The sequence below is a fragment of the Opisthorchis viverrini genome, assembly GCF_000715545.1.
Source record: "Opisthorchis viverrini unplaced genomic scaffold opera_v5_251, whole genome shotgun sequence".
Taxonomy (NCBI): domain Eukaryota; kingdom Metazoa; phylum Platyhelminthes; class Trematoda; order Opisthorchiida; family Opisthorchiidae; genus Opisthorchis; species Opisthorchis viverrini.
The window spans coordinates 146,594-170,293 of record NW_008751908.1 but is presented as its reverse complement, the minus strand read 5'-3'; the positions used below and the strand labels follow the sequence as shown (position 1 = coordinate 170,293).

The window sequence follows — 23,700 nt, the reverse complement described above, 5'->3', positions numbered from 1 at the left end:
TTTCACACTGCCAGTATGCACCAGTGTATATCTTTGGTTATCTAGCTCATGCTGCTCAAGCTTTTTGCATCCTGACACAGGAAGGCAATTAGTCTTCACACCAAAAATGAACCATTTCGGCATGCCAAATCAACCGGTAGAGAAAGTAGGTAACACTTGTCATTCACGTGACCACGCAAATTTTATTTTCGGTTGATATTTCCCAAAGCTTCCGTTTCCTCTTTTCTGTATTTGGACCAAACTCTACGCTTACAACTAGTCATGGGATGTAAATATCGACTGCACCCACTGGTTTTATTTTTGGGCCATTGTTACTTTCATTTCCAGGGTTTGCACCTCAACTGCAACAATGCCGACTACATGTGGATTTCCAAACTGTCGCTTTCGTTCACGATACCGCGGCGCTGAAGATAATCGACACTTCTATCGCGTGCCAAAGAAGCCCGCCGTATTGCGCAAGCGATGGTTGGATGCCATCGGAAGAACAGAGGAGACTATTGTCAGCCAGGTAGGGGTCTGAATGCAACTCAGATGTTCCAAGCCTCTATAGATGATGAGCCGTCTTCTGACGGTAGTGATAACAGTGTTACGCCCTAGAATTCCTTCCTAATCTGAGTGTAAAAGGGAGAAGGTTCAATCATTTGAGTGCTTGAACACGTCTCATTTGAGTTGGGGACTTCGATCAAACGTTAGTCATAAAAATGCTTTCATACTCCTCTATAGCATGTCCATTCATTAAGACTTCCTAGCAGTGACTCTCAGGTTAAGTTTTGATTTATATATATGCGACTGCATAAGAAGAATGTGACAAAGGCATAACGTGAAAATGCACCTTTCCACTTGTAAGTAGCAAAAACCGAGTAAAAATTCTAGACGTTTTCGAACCCAAGCATAGATGTTGACTTAAAAGTGACCAGAACGTGGATCAGGAAATTTGTCGAGAGGTGCCTGTTGTAAATTCGAATGTCTCAGGCTGGAAGAAAACAGAATGCAACAGATGGACGCTACACCATTTTGCGCAGTGGCTAAGTAGGTTATAAAATTCACCATTTGGAGTTGTAAGAAAAGAGCAAGCAAATTGAAGAAGGAACGATGTTTTTTTGCTACCAAAAAAGTGGGCTTTGATAGAATTCTAATAGGAGGGCGGAGGGTGTAATGCAGACGTTGGGCCAAAGTTCAACCCTAAGAAGAGTCATTCGATGGACAGGGTCAATGAAGATACTTAATTCCTGATAAGCAGGAAGAAACTGTAAATGTAGACGGCAGACCGCAATTCGGGGATTTGGTGCCACCAGTAAACGCTTGCAGAACTCATAGGATGGACTTGACATTCAGTGAAACTGGATCTTCAAGCAGCACGCACAAAGCCCGGTAGTGTATGTTGGAACATTAGAAACTGTACTATCTGAGTTTGATGGTGCCCGCTGCAAACAGTCTTACGCGCTACTCTAAATTTCAGTGAGCGGAATTCAGCTGCATCCGCATAGTTCATATTTTTTTATACAGGAACTTACGATGGAAAAAGTGTACCGCGGGTTTCAGTTGAACGTTGAACCGGACAAATTACAGCTTCCAAGTTTGGAGTGGAAAGTGCATAGAATATTTGGGATAAACGAAGAAGCGCCCAGAATATTGTTAGGCCGTAAGAAATTTATTTTTTAGAGGCAAGAGTAGAAAACTGAAAACCTGACGGACCGATTTGCTTTGTTTAAAGAGTAAGGTAATGCATCAGGTGCACTGTTATTTAGTAATATGTTTTAGGTATAAATATGTAAGAACTGAAATAGTGGATTTGTGTGCTAAACTCACAAGTAGCTGAAAGTCCTCTCAGTTTTAGGATTTTCACAAAATGTCACTTTAAATGCCAGCTTAAATACTCTTTCTGCTTGAGACATATTTTTATCTGTTTTAGCTTCGAGTTTGTAGTGGTCACTTTCACGGAGGCGAAAAACATGAGGGTGACATTCCTGTGGCAGACCCTTCGGTAGACCCCCTAGTACGAATTGAACTTCCACCAAAACCAGCCCGAATTCTAAGCACGTCCGCAGGGCCACGAAGTGGATTTACTTTGCGAGGAGGAAGGAGCCGTGGCTGTGGTTCAACTCTCAAGACCAAACCAAATATATTGAGGTCAGGGATGATGAGCTTTTTCAATCGAAATGGAACCTACAATGCCTTAAACACCAACACCACAAAGTTTGCTAACTCACACCCTTCAAATTGCCAATATGGATCATCCACTACTGAGCACCGCCCCTACAACAAATGGCTACTGAACCCGTTTGCATTACCGTTCGAGGAACAGGCTTCTCTCTCCGATGTCCCAAAGTCTCAACATGACATCGGGGATAACCCGGTGGCTCCTGGCAATTTCATATCAACGGCTCAAGGTAATGAAAAGAGGTCCTTCATAAAAAGTCAGTCGATAACGCCTGGTTTTAATGCATATAACTATGATAACCTCATATCCCCAGAACGACCTGCGCAGGGCATGCGTCCACATTTCCCATTCACTCCCCTTCTACCATTATCTCATGGATTAGCCAACATTTCGGCAAGACCCCACATGGCTGGAATATCTTTCAAATCTTCAGTGAAGTCTTCATCTTTCGAAGGTTTATCTCCCGTAACCGACTCTTCCCACAAAGCTTACCTCACTCAACATCCAGCTGGCGGTTCGCAACCCGCAACAAGCCTAGCCGCCCTCAAGTTTTCCCAGTGGATAACAAGTTTACAAGGAATGTTTGGATCCAAGAACACTGATGGGCATTTTAACATGCAGCTGTTTACTAATATGTTTCTGAAGATGCTGGAGAAACATGCACCCATAACCGGACCGTGTGAAGCGATGCAGTCGGAAGCTTATCCATTCAATTTCCAGGAGACACCAAAAGTATGCGAGATTAGTAGTAATGAAGCAGCAGCAGCAGCAAATATTGGTGGAAGGCAGTCAAACGGTAAATTGATGTCACCCACGTCTGAGCACAGTAAGTTTGGTCAATCGAAAATGCATCAGAACAGCTTTGGCGGATGGCCTTCACTGGGAGGTAGTAGTTTTCCGGCTATGCAAGTTCACCCAATAAATTTAACTAATCCAATCCACCAGATTCGACAGAGCATCCATGACGACATCTTCATTGAGAACACACTTGTTTGTGATCAGTATGACAAAACCGCAAAAGCAAGGGCCGAAGCAAACAGTTCAGACAATCAAGTAGCGTCGGATATCGTTCGGCGTCCAATCAAACCGCCCTGCACAGGACCAGGATCGAAAATTGATCAGGAAGAATCGTCCTTGGTTCTCAGTGAGTCTAGCAGTAAGTTACAAACTAATTAAGTTTGCAAATACGTCGTTTCACCTGTTATATGTGAATACGTTCACATACAAAATGCTAATAAAACGGCATTCATTCACAGATTTCAAACAAGAATATATGCTGTAGAACAGAGTTAAAATGAGAAACATCGGTAATAAAAGCACTGAGAGTTCTTGAGCAACCGGGGGTCATAGACTGGTGTTCATGGAATCGCAAGAGAAAAGTCTAAATAGAATTTGAGTGATCTTTGTTGACTACCGAATGGAAATTAATTCTGGTTGTGTTTGGCTTGGTTAGAGTATTCAGGATTTTGAGCTCAAAAACCTGATCAGATTCACTGAAAGAGTTCAGCAGCATGAATCCTCTATTTCCAGTGGGTGATCCTCAGGTGGCCTTCATTGCCGTTTTACCTAATACAAGTTACTTAACCTTTCTGACGAAGTCAAAAAGTGTTAAGAATGTGGGGAGAACGTGTTGCCACTGCTCCAATATAGCAAGATAAATTTGAATTAGTAGTATTTGAATTATCATATCTGAACAGTCGGACATGTGCACACTCGAGCGATATGACCGTTTTAGCCGTCATCTCGAACGACGTCCCATCCTGCTTGTGTCGATCGACTGAGTCATCTGTAAGAATCTTTCAGTCAGTCAAGGACGCCTGAAAACTTCCGAACGAATACTGATTAGTTGTGAATGGTTACGGGACTTGTAGCTGAGGTAGGTCCAACGTACGCTTGTGAAGTAGCGGTAACATATTGGCTTCAGTGTGACCAAGGGTATACAGTGCTGGTGAGCGGTAATGAGATCCACAGTTGTGCCCAGCACTTCTTCCATTTTTTGCGAGCTTACCAGGGTGACTGCGCTAAGAGAGGCTGTTCAAAAGAGAGCGGTGTGAACTATCCGAATCCATCGAACACTTTCAGCTGATAATAATGTGTGGAATCCCGGAATTTCCGCGATATTTGTTGGAATCCGACACACTATTCTTCAGTGTAGACCAGCATTGTCAGCTTCATGGAAACTTTGTTTGAACCGATGTTTCAGATGATGGGGGCTTAGAAAGCTACCCATAGAACGCAAAGGAACGGACTAGGTTAATTACGGAAGGAAAATTTGGTTAGATCTGATAAACAATATAACACTCGGTGGGGCGCATTTATCACGAGGTTGCTGACAACGCTTTGACAGTCCACAACCCGCTTGTTCCTTCTCAGGGATCATCAGGTGGGCACAGTCCTCGAGTTTCCGTCAACTCTTATTCTATTCAAAAGTCAGCTTCTACGGGAGGCACTCACTAGCGAATTACATCGCTGTTCCGTCATGAAAGTATCTGGGAATGTTTCGAAAATCGCGTCAGCTAAAACATGAGGCGAACTTTGTGTAGGATATCCCAAACGGGGGATTCACGTGAGTCAAACGAATTCACAAGTGAGTGCATTTCGCAAAAAACTCGGTTCGCTTCTGACGGACGCAACAGGACATGTCGAGTGTTATCTTGTCAGTCGTTTTCGTTTTCCACTCGAGAATCGTGGAAAGTTAGGAATATCTTCGAATCCACTACATAAGATGGAACCGGAAATGGCTTCACTGGGCGAGTTTAATGCTTTGCTTTGCTCTGTTCTCGATTGCGGTTGGCCACCTAGAACTTCGAGTACAAATCCATTACACGAGTTTGTTTCATTAGACTTGACAACTTTTTCAGCTTATAGTTGGAAGTTCCTTTTTCTTACCCCTCGGGATATGTCAACAAAAACCGCTCCGTTGCTTTGCAGGTGTGGCCTAGCTTTCGAAAAGAGCTTGAAAGTACGCCAAATTGTGTAGTAATTCCAGCCCTCCATCTAGACACAGCGATTTATGTAAGATTGAGCACCACCGTTGCCGCCACACAAGGACAAAAGTTTACGTCCTGTTAAGTGATTCAGGGAAACGTATCGCTGTTCCTTTAAAAGGTTAACTTCCTTTGTTGTGACCAGGCCTGAACAATACTTAAAGTAAGGATAGACTAACTGGTGGGACTGCAAAGGGTTATCTACAGTGTTTACCATTTGTCTGCGTAGATAGTTCACTGGTTAAGGCACGAACTTACTGGCCAGAACGTTCGTGGTTCAAAACCAGTCCCGGTATCTCGACTGCTTCTGGGTAAGCTTGGATAACATGGCAATACTCATCTCTTGTACTTCCTTCCGGTGACATGGTAGCTAGACACCGAAAAATTGTTGCAGCCAAGCGATTAGCTTTCGTTTTCTATTACCGTACAGCTTCAGTTTTTGAGCGGAATCAGTCCCTCTAGACGTATTTCCTTTGACACATCCGAATTCAACATCTGGGAGTACGCAATATGATTATGTACGCAGTAACTGACAGTTATCTTCATCACAGCAGTTTAGTCTAGTTTATTTTCTTTTTACAGTAGATGAGGAAAGAGTCTGGCACATATTTTGGAGTTCGGGCTTGGTCACAGATCATCCTTGTTTGGGCAACGACATGTCTTATTTCTCAGTTCCTTCAAGTTTGCATTCGATAAAATATTTCAGATTTCATGGTCCAGGACACATTTTCAGCCTTATTATCTTACTCGCTGAATTTAGAGGAGCAGCTGTTTGAGAAACATCAAGTATGTGTTTAACTTTAGTTGATCTGAAGTGGATGTAGCACTAGTGTTTTGTCAAAAACCCTGACCGTCAGAAACTGGGTAGCGCAACTAACCAGAATTGATGCGCAGTGAAGCGTACAGCAATGCGTTCTAACTGAATCAGCTGGATAAGGATATCAACCATCAAACCCTTCACATGTCTAATCAGTTAGAATGATTTCCATTTGCGGCTCACGGTACTTGTGGTTTTCGCAACGGGTAAGGATCATGTGATTAGGTGTATGAGTGTAGCGAGGTTTCTGAATGTTGAATAGCCCCCTTTTTGTAGAAAATGCCGATAATTCTGTCACATGAACCAGTAATCTGAACACTGGATATTGTACTTTTGGGACTTTTTGCTTCATGTTTGAAGATGGAAGTACAATTTGAAGGTAATTCCACGGTAAACAAGACCTGTTTTCGAAAAAGCGATTCCAAACAGCTGCGATACACACTTAAAAACCTTACGGAGTTGGGCTGCAGAAATATTGAATACTACGGTCTTCATTGTTTCCCTATCCGAGCTTTCAGTTAGACAGAAGCGAAGGATTATGGTGCCTTCGAAAGTCATAAGTCTACGGGAATATGGTATTTGGCGAGCCAAGCAATTCCATGGGGCACGAGGCGGTTAGTTCCGATGAGGGTCTAATGAGGGTCACTCAAGTTATGCCTCCGACAGACCACGCCTGTACAGTTAAGTTTCACAGTGTACCATCTACATTTGTCCCTAGCTAAGGCAGAAGTTATCGATTATTTGACGTGAAAATAATCAGCTTGCTTTAACTCATGGGATGATTTGCAGGTCGGGATGCAACGTTACATCAGCAAACTGGTCTCAGGGCATTTGATCCATCATGGTTCTGTTCACACAGTGCCTCGACCCATACAACCCATGTTCAAACTCTGCACCCTATTCCTTGGATAATCTAAGTGGATTCCATCGGTTACATCAGTCTTTAATCAGAAGAGGCTTAGGTAAGGCAATGAGCAGAGAGTAGTTATTAGGCTCAATTAATCAGAAAGAATAGTTCGTTTCAGTTGAATTTATAGTAGTTCATGTGATAGAATTTCGTAGTTTTTGGAAGGCAACAGGTATCAATTTGAGGTATGATTGAAAATCCTGTGATAAATAGCCTGAATACCGGTGATGCTGGCCAATATTCCCATGGGTGGATGCTAAGTGCAGGTGTGGGTATAAGACATATGAACTTGCTTTTTTCGACCACCTGAAAGTAGTTTTGTTTATTTACGCTCCTGGATTTCCTCTAGCGATTCTCAACAATTTGCAAAAGACACCTCTATCGTTCCGGCTTTGGTCGTTGCTAATACTGTAGGCTGTTATATCAGCATTATGTAGACAGTAAGTAACCAAAGCGACTGTTGATTGATTTATCCAGTTAGTGTTAGCGACCCTTGCCATTGTAGCGGTTTTCCGTAAGAAGTACACTAACCCTTCCAGAATCCGATAATCTCCACTTTTTGTAGTGTTTCTATCAGCGAAAAATATTCCATACCGCAAAATAGCTTTTTAAGGAGAATGGTCCCTTTGGGGCTCTTCATTTTGGAGGGGCTCCTGTAGCCCTTGAAAAACAGCCGAAAAATCCTTATCTCGTCTGAGAGTGTAAAAGTTTCTTAAACTTCAAATGGTAAAGTGATACACCGTTGGCCGGATGTTATTCACAAACGAAACAAGTTTGCCCAAATGTGATGCTTGGAATGTCCATTTCCTTGTAGATTCTGCTGCGTCACAACAGAATGGTGGTGCACAAAAGCCCATTGTTGTATTTCGTGGAATTTCAGACGGCTCCAATGAACTCACCGTTCTTGAAGACATTGCTGAAGTCATAATTATGTCGACACATGTGGAATCGGAGCGACTGGAAAGGGTAAGAAAATGGCTACCGCCTGCTGGGTAACTTGTCCAAAACGTTAGAAGGTGAATATGGTAACTGCGAAACCCTTAGCAGTTAGTTGCCAAACTTTTACAAGTTAGAAACGATTGCAGCAGTAGTGGTGGACAGTGACTCATGTATATCATGTATACTTCTGACACCAGAGATGAAAGAACGTGATCTGCGACCCGTGATAGTGTACCTCGTATTTGATGATACAAATCGAGGTAACTTCACACTTGAGCCTAGCCAAGAAACAATTTTTCATCCAAAGTAACCGTTTTGGATTTCACTCATGTGCTCATTTGGACCAACGAAAACCAGGACCCACGGTGTTGAATCGGTTGGCGATGTAAGTCAAGTTGGTTTTCCAATTTGATCAGTTGTTGTTTCAGCCAAGCTTAATATTTCGTTGGCTCGATGCTGCAAAAAGTTTTTCTCAACGAATTGGACCTTCGACTTTACCTTCATAGCTATTACTGATCGTCCTACGTAGAGGTTCGATAATAACATGATCGAAACGAAGTATATGCACTAAACGTCTGGTAGGATTCTGTTGGTAGTGAATCTCTCCATCCAGTAGTAAAAGCACTCATAGACGTAGAAATGATTCTGTCTAAATGGCTTTATTTCACAAATCTGTAATTGTTGTTTCGGAGGATCACAGAGTGAAAAGCTAGTGATTCCAGATGTTGGACTATCTCTTAGAACAATACCAGTCACTTGAATGCACAAAAAGCACACCAAAGTGGTCTCATCCAGAGGACGACCCATTGTTATCATATATCTCTCATGTGTTGGAAGAGAAACTTTTGAATCTTTCTACATAGAGTCCTTTGTCAGTCAAGTCATTTCTGAAGCGGACTAGAAGTCGAAAAGACAGCTGTGCTTCGGTTTCAATGTGATGAATGGTATGGGGTGCTTTGCTCGTTTTGGGACTTTAGTGAAGTTTGTTGACTCAAGTGAAAAATATATTCTTATTCACACTGCCACTTCGGGGTGCACAGAAGAAATAAGACAGAGTAACTGCATTGGGACAATTTCCAAGGTAGTGTTTAGGATGTAAACAGTCGTGGGTTTATTTTTTGCTTTTGTCAGGAGCGAAAACTTCCTGTTGAAAGTGTGAAACAGGCTACATGAATCCAAATGAATCACCCACTTTGAACTAGTCAAAGATAGTGGGTAGACAGTACACATCATCCGTTTCAGGTTTACACCGAATAGCTTTAATTAGGGCCTTTAGTTACTTCACAAAATCACCACGTTTCGTTACGTAGCAGGGTTCCTAATGTGTACTGCTCCTTTTTGGATACAGATTGTGGGCATAAAATTCTTTAAACAACTTTATGAAGTTATAAAATGAAGAGACGATTTCTGGAACAAGACTGAACAGATACCACGGAAGACATTTAGGTGCGCTGCTTGCGAATACGCTATTTAAAATGAACATGATAGCAGAGGTGTTGTGGAAATGTGGAAGTAAACGTAAGGCTACCTGAGTTATTATTTTTAGGAGGTGGAATGTAACAAAGATAACGTGCAATGAAAGATCCAAGGTTTTTTTTTGAGTGGAATACACCATTGTTCACATGATGCGGTGAGAAAAGAGAAGGTGCGACGTCAGTCCTCCACTATTTTTTAATGAAATGCCTTTGGATGGCTACTCCGTAGTTAAGACCGTTTGAATTTGGCAACATACCATTATATTTGGCCCCACTAGGATTTTAATGATCCCACGTAAGGTCGATAGGAAAAGTGTGATGCTTCAGTACAGGTATCATGCTGTGGAGTCAAGAGATACATGAAAAAAAGTGCAGACCTGATAAAACATATACTTGCCGTGGGATTCCTTCTCAGTGATGGTAATAGAAGGGAGTAAAACCTGGAGCACGCCTCCTTCAAGGATACGCACTGGTGGACTTAGACCAGGAAAGTTAAAGGTATTTTAATAAGTGTGATCATGCAAGCTCTGTAACTACGTAGTTTCCGGATACAGCGGCAAGGAATGCTCTTCGAAGCCTTTTTTCATAGAGGAAACTACTCACAAGGCTGCTGAAACTCTTCGACAGCCCACGACCGGTTTAATCCTTCTTGGGACTCATCAGGTAGGTGCAGTCCCCGAGTTTACATCAACCTTATGCTCTACTTCAACCCAAATTGGACTGTTTTCGAGAAATACGCTCATTTGCCGATCAATTCTGTTTTCACTAGAGACTCAACTGAATCTCTCTTTTATGAACATAAGGTTGACGGAAACTCTGGGACCGTGCCTACCTGATGAGCCTCAAGAAGGGTGAAACCGGTCGTGGGCTGTCGAAGAGTTTTCAGCAACCTTGTGAATAGTTTCCTCTATGAAAATATACGGCGATATCTCAAATATCGTGCCAACTGAATCGTGGGGCGGCCTGTGTTCAGCGCATTTAATCGTAGAATATCACAAACTAGAGATTCAGTCTCTCGTGAAAACCAAATTGATTTGCAAGTGTGTGTATTTCTCTTCGAAGTCATTTAGTCCAGTGCTTGCTGGAAAAGCGCTTTTTTTTGCATGGATCTCGATTTGTTCTTCCCAAGAGATTTTCACTATTCACTCAAACAGTTAAATTTTATATTTGGTTATTTACGATTAGTCCCCACAAATTATCAGTGAAGCATCTAACTAGTTAGGAGAATTGTCCTCAGTGTCTGCGGTTTCTATGTGTGGCAGCACTTGTAAAGAAAGAACTACGAGATATCTCATATAAATATAACACAATTGTCGGAAAGAATCCGAACGGAGCTGACGAAAATGCGAAAACAACTCCAATCTCGGAGGAAATTTTCATTCACACTTACAAATCAAACGTCGGCGACTGAGAACAATTCACGAGCAAAATACTGTAGCTAGGCAAGTGAAGCTGCAGCCGTAAACTGCTGACACCAGCTGGTTCTAAAACAGCTGGTCTGACTGAGCACCTGCGTTACAAGTACTGATTAAGGAATACAATGTTTGTCAAATCGGGCGGAGATTACTCTTAACTTATTCACTCAGGTAAGCACGTTACAGGAGCTGGGAGATGGAAACATCTTTCGTCCTCTTTCAGTTAGTGAAAGTGAGGCAACCTTCACCCGTATAACTGAGCAGAGCTTTGTTATGCCTACCATTCTGGCTGAAACTTTATTCCTTTGATTTTCCCGTTAATTATATTTCTCATGTCAGCAGAACTTAGTGATTTAACCGGTAGTGCATTTCGGCAGTACTTCACTGGATAGTTGAAGGCGGGATACACACTTCAGGAAAAGTCAGCCGGTCATGAGGGTTGGGACTTTTAGAGGGGGCCCCATGTTCCAGCTTCTTAAGGGATACACTTTTAAAAAACGGCCAAACCGCCAAGCCTCTGTGGTCCATAAGAGGCCAGCGGTCGTGTAGGTTGTCGCAGGGATGGCGCGATAGGATCAAAAATACCCCGGTAAAACCCAACCTGCTTTCTAACCTCCCGGAGGATTGCATGATTTATGTAGGTACACTTATCGATTAGTTTAGTCCGGATGGCGGAACAGTGACCTCACCCATTCTCAAGGTTTTATTAAAACATATGTTTGTTCCTTTGTCCTACTAATCTTTACAACTTTCTCGGGTAATTTTTCAGTAACCGAGCAACCACTAATAATACCTTCCCACAACATAGATGATGGGAACGGATGGGTTCAACTTAGCTTCCAATTGTGTGTCATTCAAGCAGTAAAACGACGGTACGACACCAGTGTGATGTAGTGGTGTATTGTAGGTAAGGCTTAAACTTTCGTAAGGCTTGACTGTGCCTATCAAGTAAGATAAAATATGGCTCGAAGGCCTTAATGTCAGAACTCTGAGGACCACCCTTCAGAACTCGAGATTCCAATAAGCTGGGACTGGAATTAACATATGTTACTTGGTTAAGGGTATCTTTGTACAACTTATTTGGCAATTTATGCCTTGTATTCATTCGGTGAACTCACTAGCGGACATTCACTTTCCTACTTGCACAGATATACAGAAAAGCTACGGATCTCGTCATCCACTCTGATTCGAAGCCCTCTCGCGACCAGTGGAGTCGGTTTGTTAATCTGAGAAGCGTCTGGCTGATAACAGAAGAAAGATGTCCAAGCATTTGTGATAACCCAGTTCAAGGTGAGCTAAATCCGCTTTCGAACGTTTGGAAAACCAAAAGTCCAAAAAGTTATTTCTATTCTGACGCGTTTTTGTGCCCATTTAACTTGGCTGGAATCCAGTTTTATACTTCGAATTTTGGTTACTCCCAAGTTGTCTACATTCTCAGATGGTGAAAAAGGGCAAAATAAATTAAGGCCAAATCATTATTTCTTTGATACCACGAGGTACATCTTTTCTTTTGTTCTGTAACTAGGCTGTTCCTCCCCCATTTTTATCTAAAATGCATGTTAGCACGTGGGAGCTCATTAGAGGCCTGGTGAGAAATACTGAACAAAGAGGTGTATGGTGAAGCGAACAGTTTTTAAGCAGTGAATTTGAACCCAACGGGTTATACGGGCCAGTTATCCCGACACATACACACACAATCAGTAGATCAGATGACCAACAAATATTTATCAATGAAGTTTTAACAATGTGCCAAAGTTCGACTTAATGAGGTCATCTTTCTAGCTGTTCTGGAAAGACCACACCCTAAAGATGGTTGGATATGTAGATAGGCTGGAGTTCAATTTCCCCGCCACCAAAGAAACTGTAAATAGAGCTGCTCAGCTCGGGAATCATGCTGGCGAAGTTGGGTCTCTCAAAGCGCTTTTAGTTAACTGGAACGCATTAGTACTGCTGTCATACACGAATATACTCCAAGTGAGTTATTCTGTCAAAACTCAAGTCCTGTCAATACGTAATACTAGTAATCAATAACCAAACAGTCAGTTTTTGCATTGAAATCCGGGAGATATCATAAGTTTAAACAAGGTTTCCAAATACTTACATAACTTTGATGGATTATGACCTGTTTTGAGTACAGAAGCTTACCAGTTACGGAGGAACGTAGAAGAATCTAGCAGTGTTTGTAATGTAGTTTCAACGGACCGGCATCGCCAGATAAACGGTGGGCTATGACCTGGAAAAGAAACCCACCACACGTATTGTTGTGCGCAGGTTGCATCACTTGGATATAATTAATTGCTGTTCACTCTAAGCCTTTTTATTATTATTAGTATTATTATTATTATTATTATCACCATCATCATCGTGGACAGCACGAAATCGGTGGTTAAAACTGATGCTTCACTGACGTACATTTATTTGTATACGTGCAATTCATGGTTGCACGTGGGCTGGGATGCTGCCAGGGCACCCACACCAAGACAGGGAGACGATTAGGGTCCTCAACCAAAGCATTTGGCTCAAAAGCCTGACCGCAAGGCAGCGAAGAGCGGCGTTTGGCTGAAAATGCAAGTTCATTACCATTTTTACGGAACACACACCCAGCCTGGAGGACCAAGGGACTGTGTTCGTCAAACCTCTAACTAGTGACCAACCTGATATGAGAAACTCTGCAGTGTCGCGCGGACACCCCCAGTATAGCTCAGTGGGCTGCCGAGGTACAAAAAGCGTCACGCTACGGTAAGTTCCAGTCACTTCGTGAGGGTTCTAAACCTCAACACTCTATGGTCGCTGATCATTACGCATACGAGACGTAGACAACCGGTTTTACTCCCATTTTAGGAGTTAAATTCAATACGATTCCGCGTGAGCTCTTCAATGTAGAATTGCTTTGTGAGTTTATCGTGAGCCTGCTCCTGGTGACAACCAATCGCGTCGTGCAGTTCGGGAGGCCACGTCATGTCTCGCTGAAACGGCCATTTTCCGTTCCTTTGGAGTTTGGGGAATCTCGATGGCGCTCGAGCAACACACCTCATAATCGAAGGGATCTTCTCAAGAGGAACATGGTCATACCGAACTCGGGAATAGTGGACGACAACAACTGGGATGAGCTGCCTCTGGTAATGCTTCCCTCAAAAAGATGTTATGGACAATCGGTACGGGAGATGAAAATTGGTATCATAGCCCAAGGTAAGAATCGAATATATTGGCTGAAATATCTTGTCAGTACTGACTAAGCGATTTAACTATTGAAACTTTTCGCCTAGCACATCAGCGTCTACTTGCTTAGCTACACCAAGGGGCATTTAGCAACAACTGAAAGTTTCCTGAATTAAAGCCAATAGCCAGGGTAGTGGCTTGCATTTATTTTGAATTTTACACATTTGGTCGTTCCACACCATAGAGGCTGTTAGTTTGAAGAGGAATTTTACTGGTATGAGGATATCACTAGTAAATTGAATTTTCGCAAATTGGTAATCACAGTCTCTTGATAAACGTCCCTTCACCGGGTTAGTTAACCGCTTTATGAAAAACGGGGATATCCGGCTGCCTGTTCCATCAGGGAGCTCGCAGTTGTATTCAGAGGCAAGCGGACGGCTCAAGCGCTTCTAAGTGTTCTGTTTGTTTAATCAACCGTACCTCGTCGTTCCCATATCATTTATTAGTTCAATAAGTCAGACTTTTTTCGGAAGCTGTTACCGGGTTCTTTTACACTGTTCTGCCATTTGTAATTCCAGCTATTCTGAGTAATACATTCTGCATACCATTCAGTTATTATGTGTAAGCGAATGTTGCTGAACAACAGAATATGATTTACAAACAAGTTTAAAACCGATGTTTTTTCGCGTGATATTGCAAAATGTCTATTTATCAACGCCGCGCATACTTCCATTCAAATGAAAAGTCCCCGGTCAATTTTCGGTTGGTCAATTTTGTTCCACCCGTACATCATAATCTCAGTGTACTCCGAGTTGGCTACGAATGGTTTTCTTCTACAAGGAGCATTGATTAGGTTGAGCATTAGTGGGGCCCAGTAATCATCACGTGAGGACCAAGACATTAAAGTATTTTAAAAGTTCATTGTTTTATAGATAGGCTGAAGTCCCTTGCCACGATCGTTACTGTACAAACGCGAAGGCTTTGTAAGCAGGACCGCTACCCAGCCTTGCACTTGGTGTGGAACCGATTTTCAGCACACCAAACAGTTGCTGCAACGAGAGGTTGCATTCTACCGCTTGATCTTGCGACTGCTCCAATCGATCAGGCAACAGTAGCGCGGCAGACGTCAGTCATGACCTGTCTCGCCCAAATATGTCTATCTCTCGTTCTTCCCCAACATATTAAGGCGCATGCATAAGCTTAGTTCTGCGTTACAAAGTGAAGACTAACAGAGAAGCATGCAAAAGCTCGTCAATCCGAAGACAGCACGTAACGTCTCCAGCTATACCGGCATATTTCCATCCAATATTAGGATAATTACGGTGGGCTATATTCTGTCAAGGTGGTCTCCTTGAGCGTGGAGACATACGAGTAGATAAGAACAAGCCAGATCTTTGGACTGAAACTAACGTTCAGTTAACTAATGGTTTGAGTAAACTTACAAGCATTTCGTGGACTTTACACAGCGGATGATACCGATTGGCTGTCTTTTTGAGTTCGAAGTCTCAAAAAGTGTTACGTTGATGTGGTATATTTTACGTAGGATATATGGTTCTTCACTTTGTGTAAAGCACGGTTAGTGTAGTTTTGACATGTGAAAACCTGCATTTCCTCAAAGAAGTTCAGAAAGTAACCGGCCGATTTGTTTTCAAAACTTTTTATAAAAAGGTGACCCATCAGTCAGTTTCTTCATATGATAGAATTTGCAAACATTTTGAGTATGCAATGGTACATATGCTGCTTGAATGCATCAATTTCCCCTCCATGTAATTCTTCCGGAACACGGGGGTGAGAATAGGTCACCTTCACTAGGTTCGAGTTTACCCAGGAAGCCTGGGCATGCACAAGACTCGATGGAAAGTTCCACGAAAAGCCCGCAGTTGTCAAATGGTAAGCGTAACTTTACGCATTTAGGTGCTACCGTACCAAATGGCATAACGCCAACGAGATCACATGTCTGATCACATGTGTGATGCAACGCCATACAGTCTAAGTGTTCAATCAACCTGCACTTTTGGACTATTTTTGTTGTTTGCTTGTGGTTTACGTGTTGGTGAAATGGAAAATTAACGTAGTATCTGGCCTCGGTATGCCACATAAGAATCTGGGCATCTTGCCACAAGTGAAGTTGATCAGTTTAAATTCTTTTAACTAGCCTAGTTTTTTGCGATTGTCTCGTGCTCTTCTTGGGAGTATTCTGTGTCTGGATGCACACTGTTGGCGCAGGTACAGTAATATTCAGATCGATTCAATGTGGGTAAGCACAGTAAGTCCTCAAACAGAAGGCATCAAATAGAACTGGGATTTTTGGCCTCATCCGAGTGTGGCGTGGTGCATTTCTTTGAAGATTGGTTTAAGAAAGTGTGCTTTTTCAAAATTACTTTACATTAACACGGGAATTGACAACTACCCAATTCAGGGTGGGAGAAGAACTTTGCGATCAATCGAAATTTTTCAAGTGCATGTTATTTTCATTTCCCAAATCAAAATATTGATCAAGAAATCAAGGTTCAAGACACAGCCGCCACTTTTGAATGAACTACTCGGGAACGACAACACCTGCGACGAAAGGTTGTCGTGTTCCCAACAGTTTACCTATTGAGCTCTATGCAGCAACTCAGGGGAGACAAAACAGCTTTTTACCAAACGCTGCTTTAAAAAAGGCCGATTTTTTTTACGGAACACCACTCACGAGAGATTTGTTTGTTTATCGGGACACTTAAACATTTTAGATTCTTAACATATTTCATGTCAATAGAGCACTATGCTTTGCCCACTTGTTATTTTGCTGTTTGTTGGTGATTGAGTGGGGCAATTACGGGCACATCGTGTTTGGACAGCAATGGTCTGTTTGGAACTTATCTGTTATACTACGACCGCAAGTTATTATATGAACAGGCACGTTCAACATTAACACCTATGTTCATTCAGATACGCTTATCAAGAATCTGGTGATCAGCTTGTGCGCATTTGATTGTACAATATTTGTCCATCAATCCAACTGGACAGAAGACATCGGTCAACTAGACCACACAAGACGCTTTGTAAACATGGAAGAAATGGTAGCGGAAGTTGACTGGCTAGTTGTATTGGCCGGACACAAATGTGTTACAGACGAAGTGGGTACTTTCGTGAATGACAACTCTGGCGCAATTCAACTAATTACGGACAGTCTTCTGCTGAAAGTGAAGCAAGGTGAGCGAGTTCGTATCATGTCACGGGACAGAACCGTCCTCCTAGAATGACCTTTTTAGGAAACACACTGCCAGTAATTAAAAAAAAACGGGAATTTTACTGCTGAGAACGCCTCAAGGGACGATCCTTCATGACATCTCTTTCTGAATAAGACCAGCTAGCCCCATCTTTTCATATTTGAGTTTAACATTAATGCTACTTCATTCCCAACCGAATGCCAAAACAGGCTGCTTTATACAACCCATTCCATTTCAGCTAGGTGCGTGCGAAAATTCTTTAGGCTGATCGATACTAAATGGAACAATATACCCAAAATCCAGGAAGGTGCAGACACTGCGCAAGTAACTGTATACTGGGCAGGTTGTCTGATTTTCAATGTGTTTATGTGGCAAAATTCGGTAACGCTAGAACGAATCTTTGCTTTGGAAAAACTCAATGGTGAACTTATAGTCAGCTTCAAGGGGGTTTTGACCAAATGTAGCTTCGAAAACTGGTATGTGACCCAAAAAGAACGATCTGGAATTTGAGATTTAATAAAAGCTCCAAGGGACCAACTGAATGAGACATCTTTGTGTCTCCTGGGAGCGGTCGCTCCATAGAAGATTCGCGTGATTCTTAGCTTATATATTTGCATGTCTAGTTATTAAAGTTTGTCTAAGTACAGCTGAGTTTCAAGACTTTATTGGCTTGTGAATCAAACGCCATCAACTTCTCACAGGGAACGTCGAATAAAGACAACCTTTTTTCTGAAGTTTCTCATGAAAGCAGATAAGAAACCTTGAAAAGGAGGAATTCCCTTAATCATCTCGTCATACGAAACGAAGCGCGATATAGGTTTCATTTACTGCAGCCCGAAATTTGGCGTTAAACGCATGCTCACAGCTTGCAGTTCCTGTTTTTGTACATGTCGACTGTTGGAGAGCTGCTGGCAAAAAAGTCAGGGAAACTTAAATTTTGCTGACCTTCGTCTGTGCGGCATAAAGTGATGTCACTAACAGGGAATGAAGTCGGCTTTTAGCGCTAGTGAACTATCCAATGGACAGTGTTATCAATGCCAGTGACGTTGGTTTAATCAGTTGAACAAGGATGAATCAAAGTGGGACTCACCAAAGTAAGCTTCTTGACAAATGTTGTCTAGGTAGTAGCAGTCATTGCTGCTTTCCTTGTGAGGATGGAAACAAGTCATTTAAATCTGAACTGATTAGCCTCTCAAACAAAGGCGTCTTAATAGAAGTCATGCAATTTTCGAGGAAGCCGGATTTCTAGCGCGTGAAGCTACAAGTATGATACTTGGTATGTCTAAAACGGCTAAAGTTGGCTTTTCGAGACCAGAGTGGTTGTGATAAGTGAATCGGCAATGGGTTACTAAGACATGGGGAAATCCTAGAATGCCGAATGCACGGAAAGCCCTTGAAATGGAGGGATGAGTTGTATGTCGCCTACAGTTTGTGACAAGTAGATGACGAGTGGATTTTCACGCATTTCGGCCCTCTGGGATGAGGGCAATAATGAATCAATGGACGCAAAAAAATCAGTGTTGCTTCGTGATCAGTCAGAGAACTTCTATTTGCGTTGCGTCGAAATCATCAAGTTTTGTTGGACGCTTATTACGTGACTACTACTTCTATAAATCAGTAAGCAGACCGAAATCTGGTTGTATGATTAGCTGAAACTGAAACGATCAATTCAGCGTCATGACGAACGTTTTAAATGGGCATGCAGGATTTTCATTTCGACTGCCATTTTTGAAATGTTTCGCTGAACAACGAATTATCACAGAAACAGAGCACGGGCGTTGTATCGTATGCTGTACCACAGCATTAGGGGTACGATTTTGATTTAGAGTCAAGACGGACGGTCTGGTAAATTTGAGTGTGGTAAATGCAGATAACAAGAGGGGCGTTCTTTTCGATAGTGGGAAGAACATTCGAAGCTCTACAGATCGCGTTAATATACATCAGTAACAGGCACGACATGAGTCTACTCCTGCATAAATTCACAGTGGTTAGAAGTCACTCACAGTTGTTATCTGAGTACGTACAAACTACGCAAAACATGGATAATCTAGACCATGGCGAGTCAGTTAAGCGTGCAACTCATAGGGCTTAAAACGCTACTCTGCCTATGGAAGATACCATGCTGTTTGCACCACATTAATGTGAGTTCGGTGGTATTTGGATATTTTGAAAAGCTTTTGTGCGCGTGTCATGGGCTATTTTACTTCATCTGATCAGCAGATACTCAGCTGTGTTGCGTAGCAGCACGTGAATGAACATGCATTTTGATTATCATCCCTTTGACCTGGGTTATGACGAATGGCGAACTTTTGTGCCATCTGGATGAACAAGAATGTGATGATCCGTTGCAAATAAAGTTATAGGAATCATGGAAATGAATGAATGAATGAATATAGAACTACAGTGTGCTGCCTCGTAATTACTCCCAACTCTTTCACCATCACCCCGTATTTTATGTGGTTATAATAGAGAGAAATCTTACGTTGCCAGCACTGCCTTGTTGTACGGAATGCCCTTCCTCAAAGTTTTCCATCTTGGGATGGATAACTGTTTCGTTTGCATCATCCTTCTCGGAGAATTTGGAATTTGTTCACATTAAATTAATTTCTATACTATATGCATTACACTATTATTCCGATATTACTATTTCAGTGGATGGACATCGTGGCATCACCGACGAGTATATTAACTTCAACACTGAAAATTATGGTTATTCAAGAGTAGTTGTGGAATCTCGTGTGGGTGGTCCTCCTTTTGCCTTGACAGGATTATTTGGGTTAGTCCACACCAAAGCGAGGGAATACCGACTTCGATTTTCTCTTACTAGAGTACGTCTCGTTGACCTTTCAGGGAGTTGGATCAAGGAAATGCAACAGGTGGGACGGGCAGATTGCTGCTATTTGACCGACGTGAGCTCGTCCCACTTGAACCAACACATCTGGATGTTCACTCGCGGCTTATTTGCATACTTTTATTTGTGTGAATCTACTGTGGGTGATATGAAGGCGAGGGGATTTTCGAGTGACATTGAAGTATATCAAGGGTAACCCTCTTTCGATATACTAGTTTGTTAGATATATCAGTTAGTTCACATATCTTGATCCCATCAAATGGTTTTTTGTGGGAACTGTACTCTCAAAACCACCATTCGTAAGCCGTTTCTAGTCATCATACGTATCAACATTCTGCCTTTTTTTAAACTTAATTTAACTTTCGGATATTCGCTAGTATTCTTCTGTATTATTAACGCTGAGGGTTTTTTCCAGTAAGCCGAATTCCTTTTTCTTTGGAAAATGAATTCTTATCTCATTCTCAGAAACAGAGGTGAAGAAGTGACAAATATAGCTTCAGCCTACACCCACTGTAGCCTACTAATATTCAACTACTTTCGAATATCTCGTTTTTCTTGTGCTCATCGGTCTGAGATCAAGAGATTATCATCTGAGACTTGCATGCCTGATGTGTTCGGGTTAAATATTCAAGTTATGAGTAATTTACGTCCCGTGTTGGCTGTCAAATGAGTGTAAGTGCTGCTGCTGACCAGATTGTTGACATGAGTTCTCCGTCAGTCCATTTGATGCACTGCGGTCCACGAAGGTCTTTCGATCACCTGAACTTTTGTCTTGCTCTGCGCTCACAACCCTGAAGCTGCAGTTGAGTTCGCTAATTTGTCCGTTTTTTATCGGTCTGCACACATGGGATTTTATGGCGGATAGTTTCTTCACCGGTCCTTAACTGGCACACAAGCTAGGAAGAGTTGGCCGAATATTTGTTGATTTGCTAAATGACTGAAGACGCACTGAACTAGTAAGACTTCATGATCAGTTTGATCTGTGAAAGTTGTGGCTGATACACTTCCCCAAACTCGAACAGGGGAATTCTTCCAGCTCTACATTATTGCATCAGAATGATGAAAATTTTTTGCAGCCGATTGCTTCATGGGGGACAATGCACTTGGAAATGTGGGTCGATCATCAACTCTAGTGATGACCACTATATGTTCATAACAGCATCAACGTCATTCAGTTTTCGTTCCCCGGCGTGGTTCACCAAAATAATATGCATGAGCTACTTAACGCTGGTATGAAATGAAAGTGTCATACAAGTCCCTGCAAGAAGTTGAAAGCTTGTCTGGTTTTTAATTTTGCCAGCCATTCCGTACCTTAAAAAAGTGACTTCTGGGTATGTCAAGCCGTGCCCACTATATTATTCAGTCGGTGGGTGCAAACAAAGTTACTGTGTGCTCTAGTGTCAAGCCTCGTAACTCGGGTTTTCCATTTAAAGTCATTTCGTAATCTGCCATCCAGTCACTATGCTGTCACACAGTGGAGGCGTTTGGGGTTGGTAAACGCCAAAACTTTATTTATTTCTTACCAAGCTAAACGTGTACATCCAGATATTTTGTTGTACGGAATCGATGGAACTTGTGTGGTTTAGTTGGGAACACATCATCTTAAGCTTTACCTTAAAGTAGTTTCGTGGTTTTTAGATTTTATTTCTGGAGCACTTGGTGTTGAAACGTACGTAGTCATCGACTTACCAACAATGCATGTTTAGTGCACTCATTGCTTATTGGTTTAGTTCAAAACGGCTTAGGTACCTGTGTGTAAGGAACAAGCTGTACGCAAAACTATACATGTTTCCAAGTGAGTAAGGCATGTGTGTGTCGAGGACGGGGATTAATAGACATTGTTGAAAGTAATCCAAGTCTACGGTGCTTTCGGGCCCGAAACGATCAACCGAATTCAGAATCGTAATCTCCATAGCCGACACTCGAATGCTTGGCTCACTGTTTCACACCACACTCAAGCCTACTCCTTCGACCATGCTGTGAGTTCACTGGTTGACCAAGACATGAATTGTGGAGAGATACAACATACTTCACTCTGATACAGTTTCTCCCAAATTATACAATAAGTTTTCTGTGCCTTTAGTAGACAAAATTATACTCAAAAACTAATGAGATATAATCTGAACCCATAACTTGAACATAGAAATGCGTGAAATTTCTATGCTAGCAGTTCGGAGGAACGACCTCGGGGCTTCTGTGAGGTAGATGGGCTTGATGTTGAAAATCACTGTAAATTTAATGAACTTGACTGTGAATTAATCAGTTTTCCTTGAAATGGAAGGTTTTCGCGGCGTGATTCTGAAGCTTATAACCAGGAAGTATTTCTCCTGCTTTTTAACAACTATTTCACCCACTCAGTTCTTAAGCTAAGTTAACCAGATACCTCAACAGAAGGGTTCTTATCTCTTTCTGTCATATGGGTTCCAAACCTTTCACACTGTCAGTGGGTTTGTGTGAGAGTTCGATACTTCTGGATCTCACATCATCATACAGCTTACATCCTTAAGGAGGCCTCTCAAGAATGATCACTCCTCTTCAAGTTGTAATGTATATACCGAAAGTGATCTTTGGAGAATAGATGTCAATGTGCTAAGCGATAAGTAGATCACAATATGCCAACACATATATTATCGAACTGCGTCATGAAATTAGTAATGAAATCACACTACTTACTTGTTCGTCATGTGGCTACAGATAGAATGCCGTTCTCAAGTACTAGATCCCCGAAAGCAGCTCCTTTTTCCGTTGCTCGGGAAGTGGCACTTAGGAAACTGTTGCGTACTTTGGTGTCACGAATAATTTTTCTCAGTTGCTAGTAACTTCTTTGCAGCGAAGTTTTACCACAACCAACTTGCTCCTCAGCACTACATAGCAGATTTCTTTCGAGAACAAATCCCTATTGTTTCCAGGACATTATGAACTGATGATGTAAACGAATTACGCCTTTAGAATGTCCTCTGTTCTGTCGATGAGTCGGGATATTGTCTGGCGTTGTTTTTCAGGCTCTCATTTTTCATATAAGTTAATTGTCATGTCGCAGGGATACCCACATATCAATAGGAGAGCATTTGAAAAAATGTGGGTCAAGTTTCAAGGTCCACTAAATGTTTATGTACACAATTTAAATTTCACCTAAACAAATTTCCGTGCTTCCTTAAAAATCTCAGGTGCATCTCTGCTGTGTCTGTCTGGCAATCAGACGTTTCCATTCGGAATGCACGCCTTGAGGAATGCATTACTCAGCGGACAACTTAAAACGGTGTTACTTGGTGTGGGCGGTGGAGAAAAAGGCAGCCTTGGTATGTTAATGTCCATATTGGTAGTATTTTATAGCTATGGGACATATAAAGAGCGAGTTTACAAAGAATTCCGCAAGTAATTTGAAAAATACCAGTTTAGCTATGGCTGTGGATGTTTTTTCATTGAGTCCTCCATCTTAGAAAACTCATCTATCATTGAGTCATTCGCACAATTATTTTTTCTTTCAACTAAAAGACCAACTTTCCAGCCTAGATTTTTCTACTTGTGCCTCGCTGCGACACTAAATCTTTTGGTCTGCTTTTAGAAAGCTTCACCCACCCGAATTGGATCTACTTACCAGACTACGCAGCCCGAATTTTGTTGAATGCAAAGGAATATTGCGTGCTTGTAGCACGGATAATTCGGCAAAGTTTGCTTAAACGCAAACAGTGTTTTATTGAAGCAAACCTAGGAATGAAGAGCTTGCCGCCCTACTCAAATTCCTCATTGTTTGAGAATCATCCTTTCGTCCAGAGT

General features: G+C 42.0%; 1 protein-coding gene across 1 annotated transcript; it reads left to right on the top strand.

Moving 5' to 3' along the window:
• Nucleotides 1–349: 349 nt before the first annotated feature.
• T265_09027 (hypothetical protein) lies at nucleotides 350–23,363 on the top strand (the record flags this gene model as incomplete). Its single annotated transcript, XM_009174991.1, has 8 exons — nucleotides 350–508; nucleotides 1,913–3,317; nucleotides 7,687–7,838; nucleotides 13,377–13,440; nucleotides 13,543–13,890; nucleotides 16,792–17,055; nucleotides 23,091–23,222; nucleotides 23,257–23,363. The coding sequence occupies 8 exons, from the start codon at nucleotides 350–352 to the stop codon at nucleotides 23,361–23,363; spliced, it is 2,631 nt and encodes an 876-aa protein (XP_009173255.1).
• Between the last annotated feature and the right edge of the window lie 337 nt (nucleotides 23,364–23,700).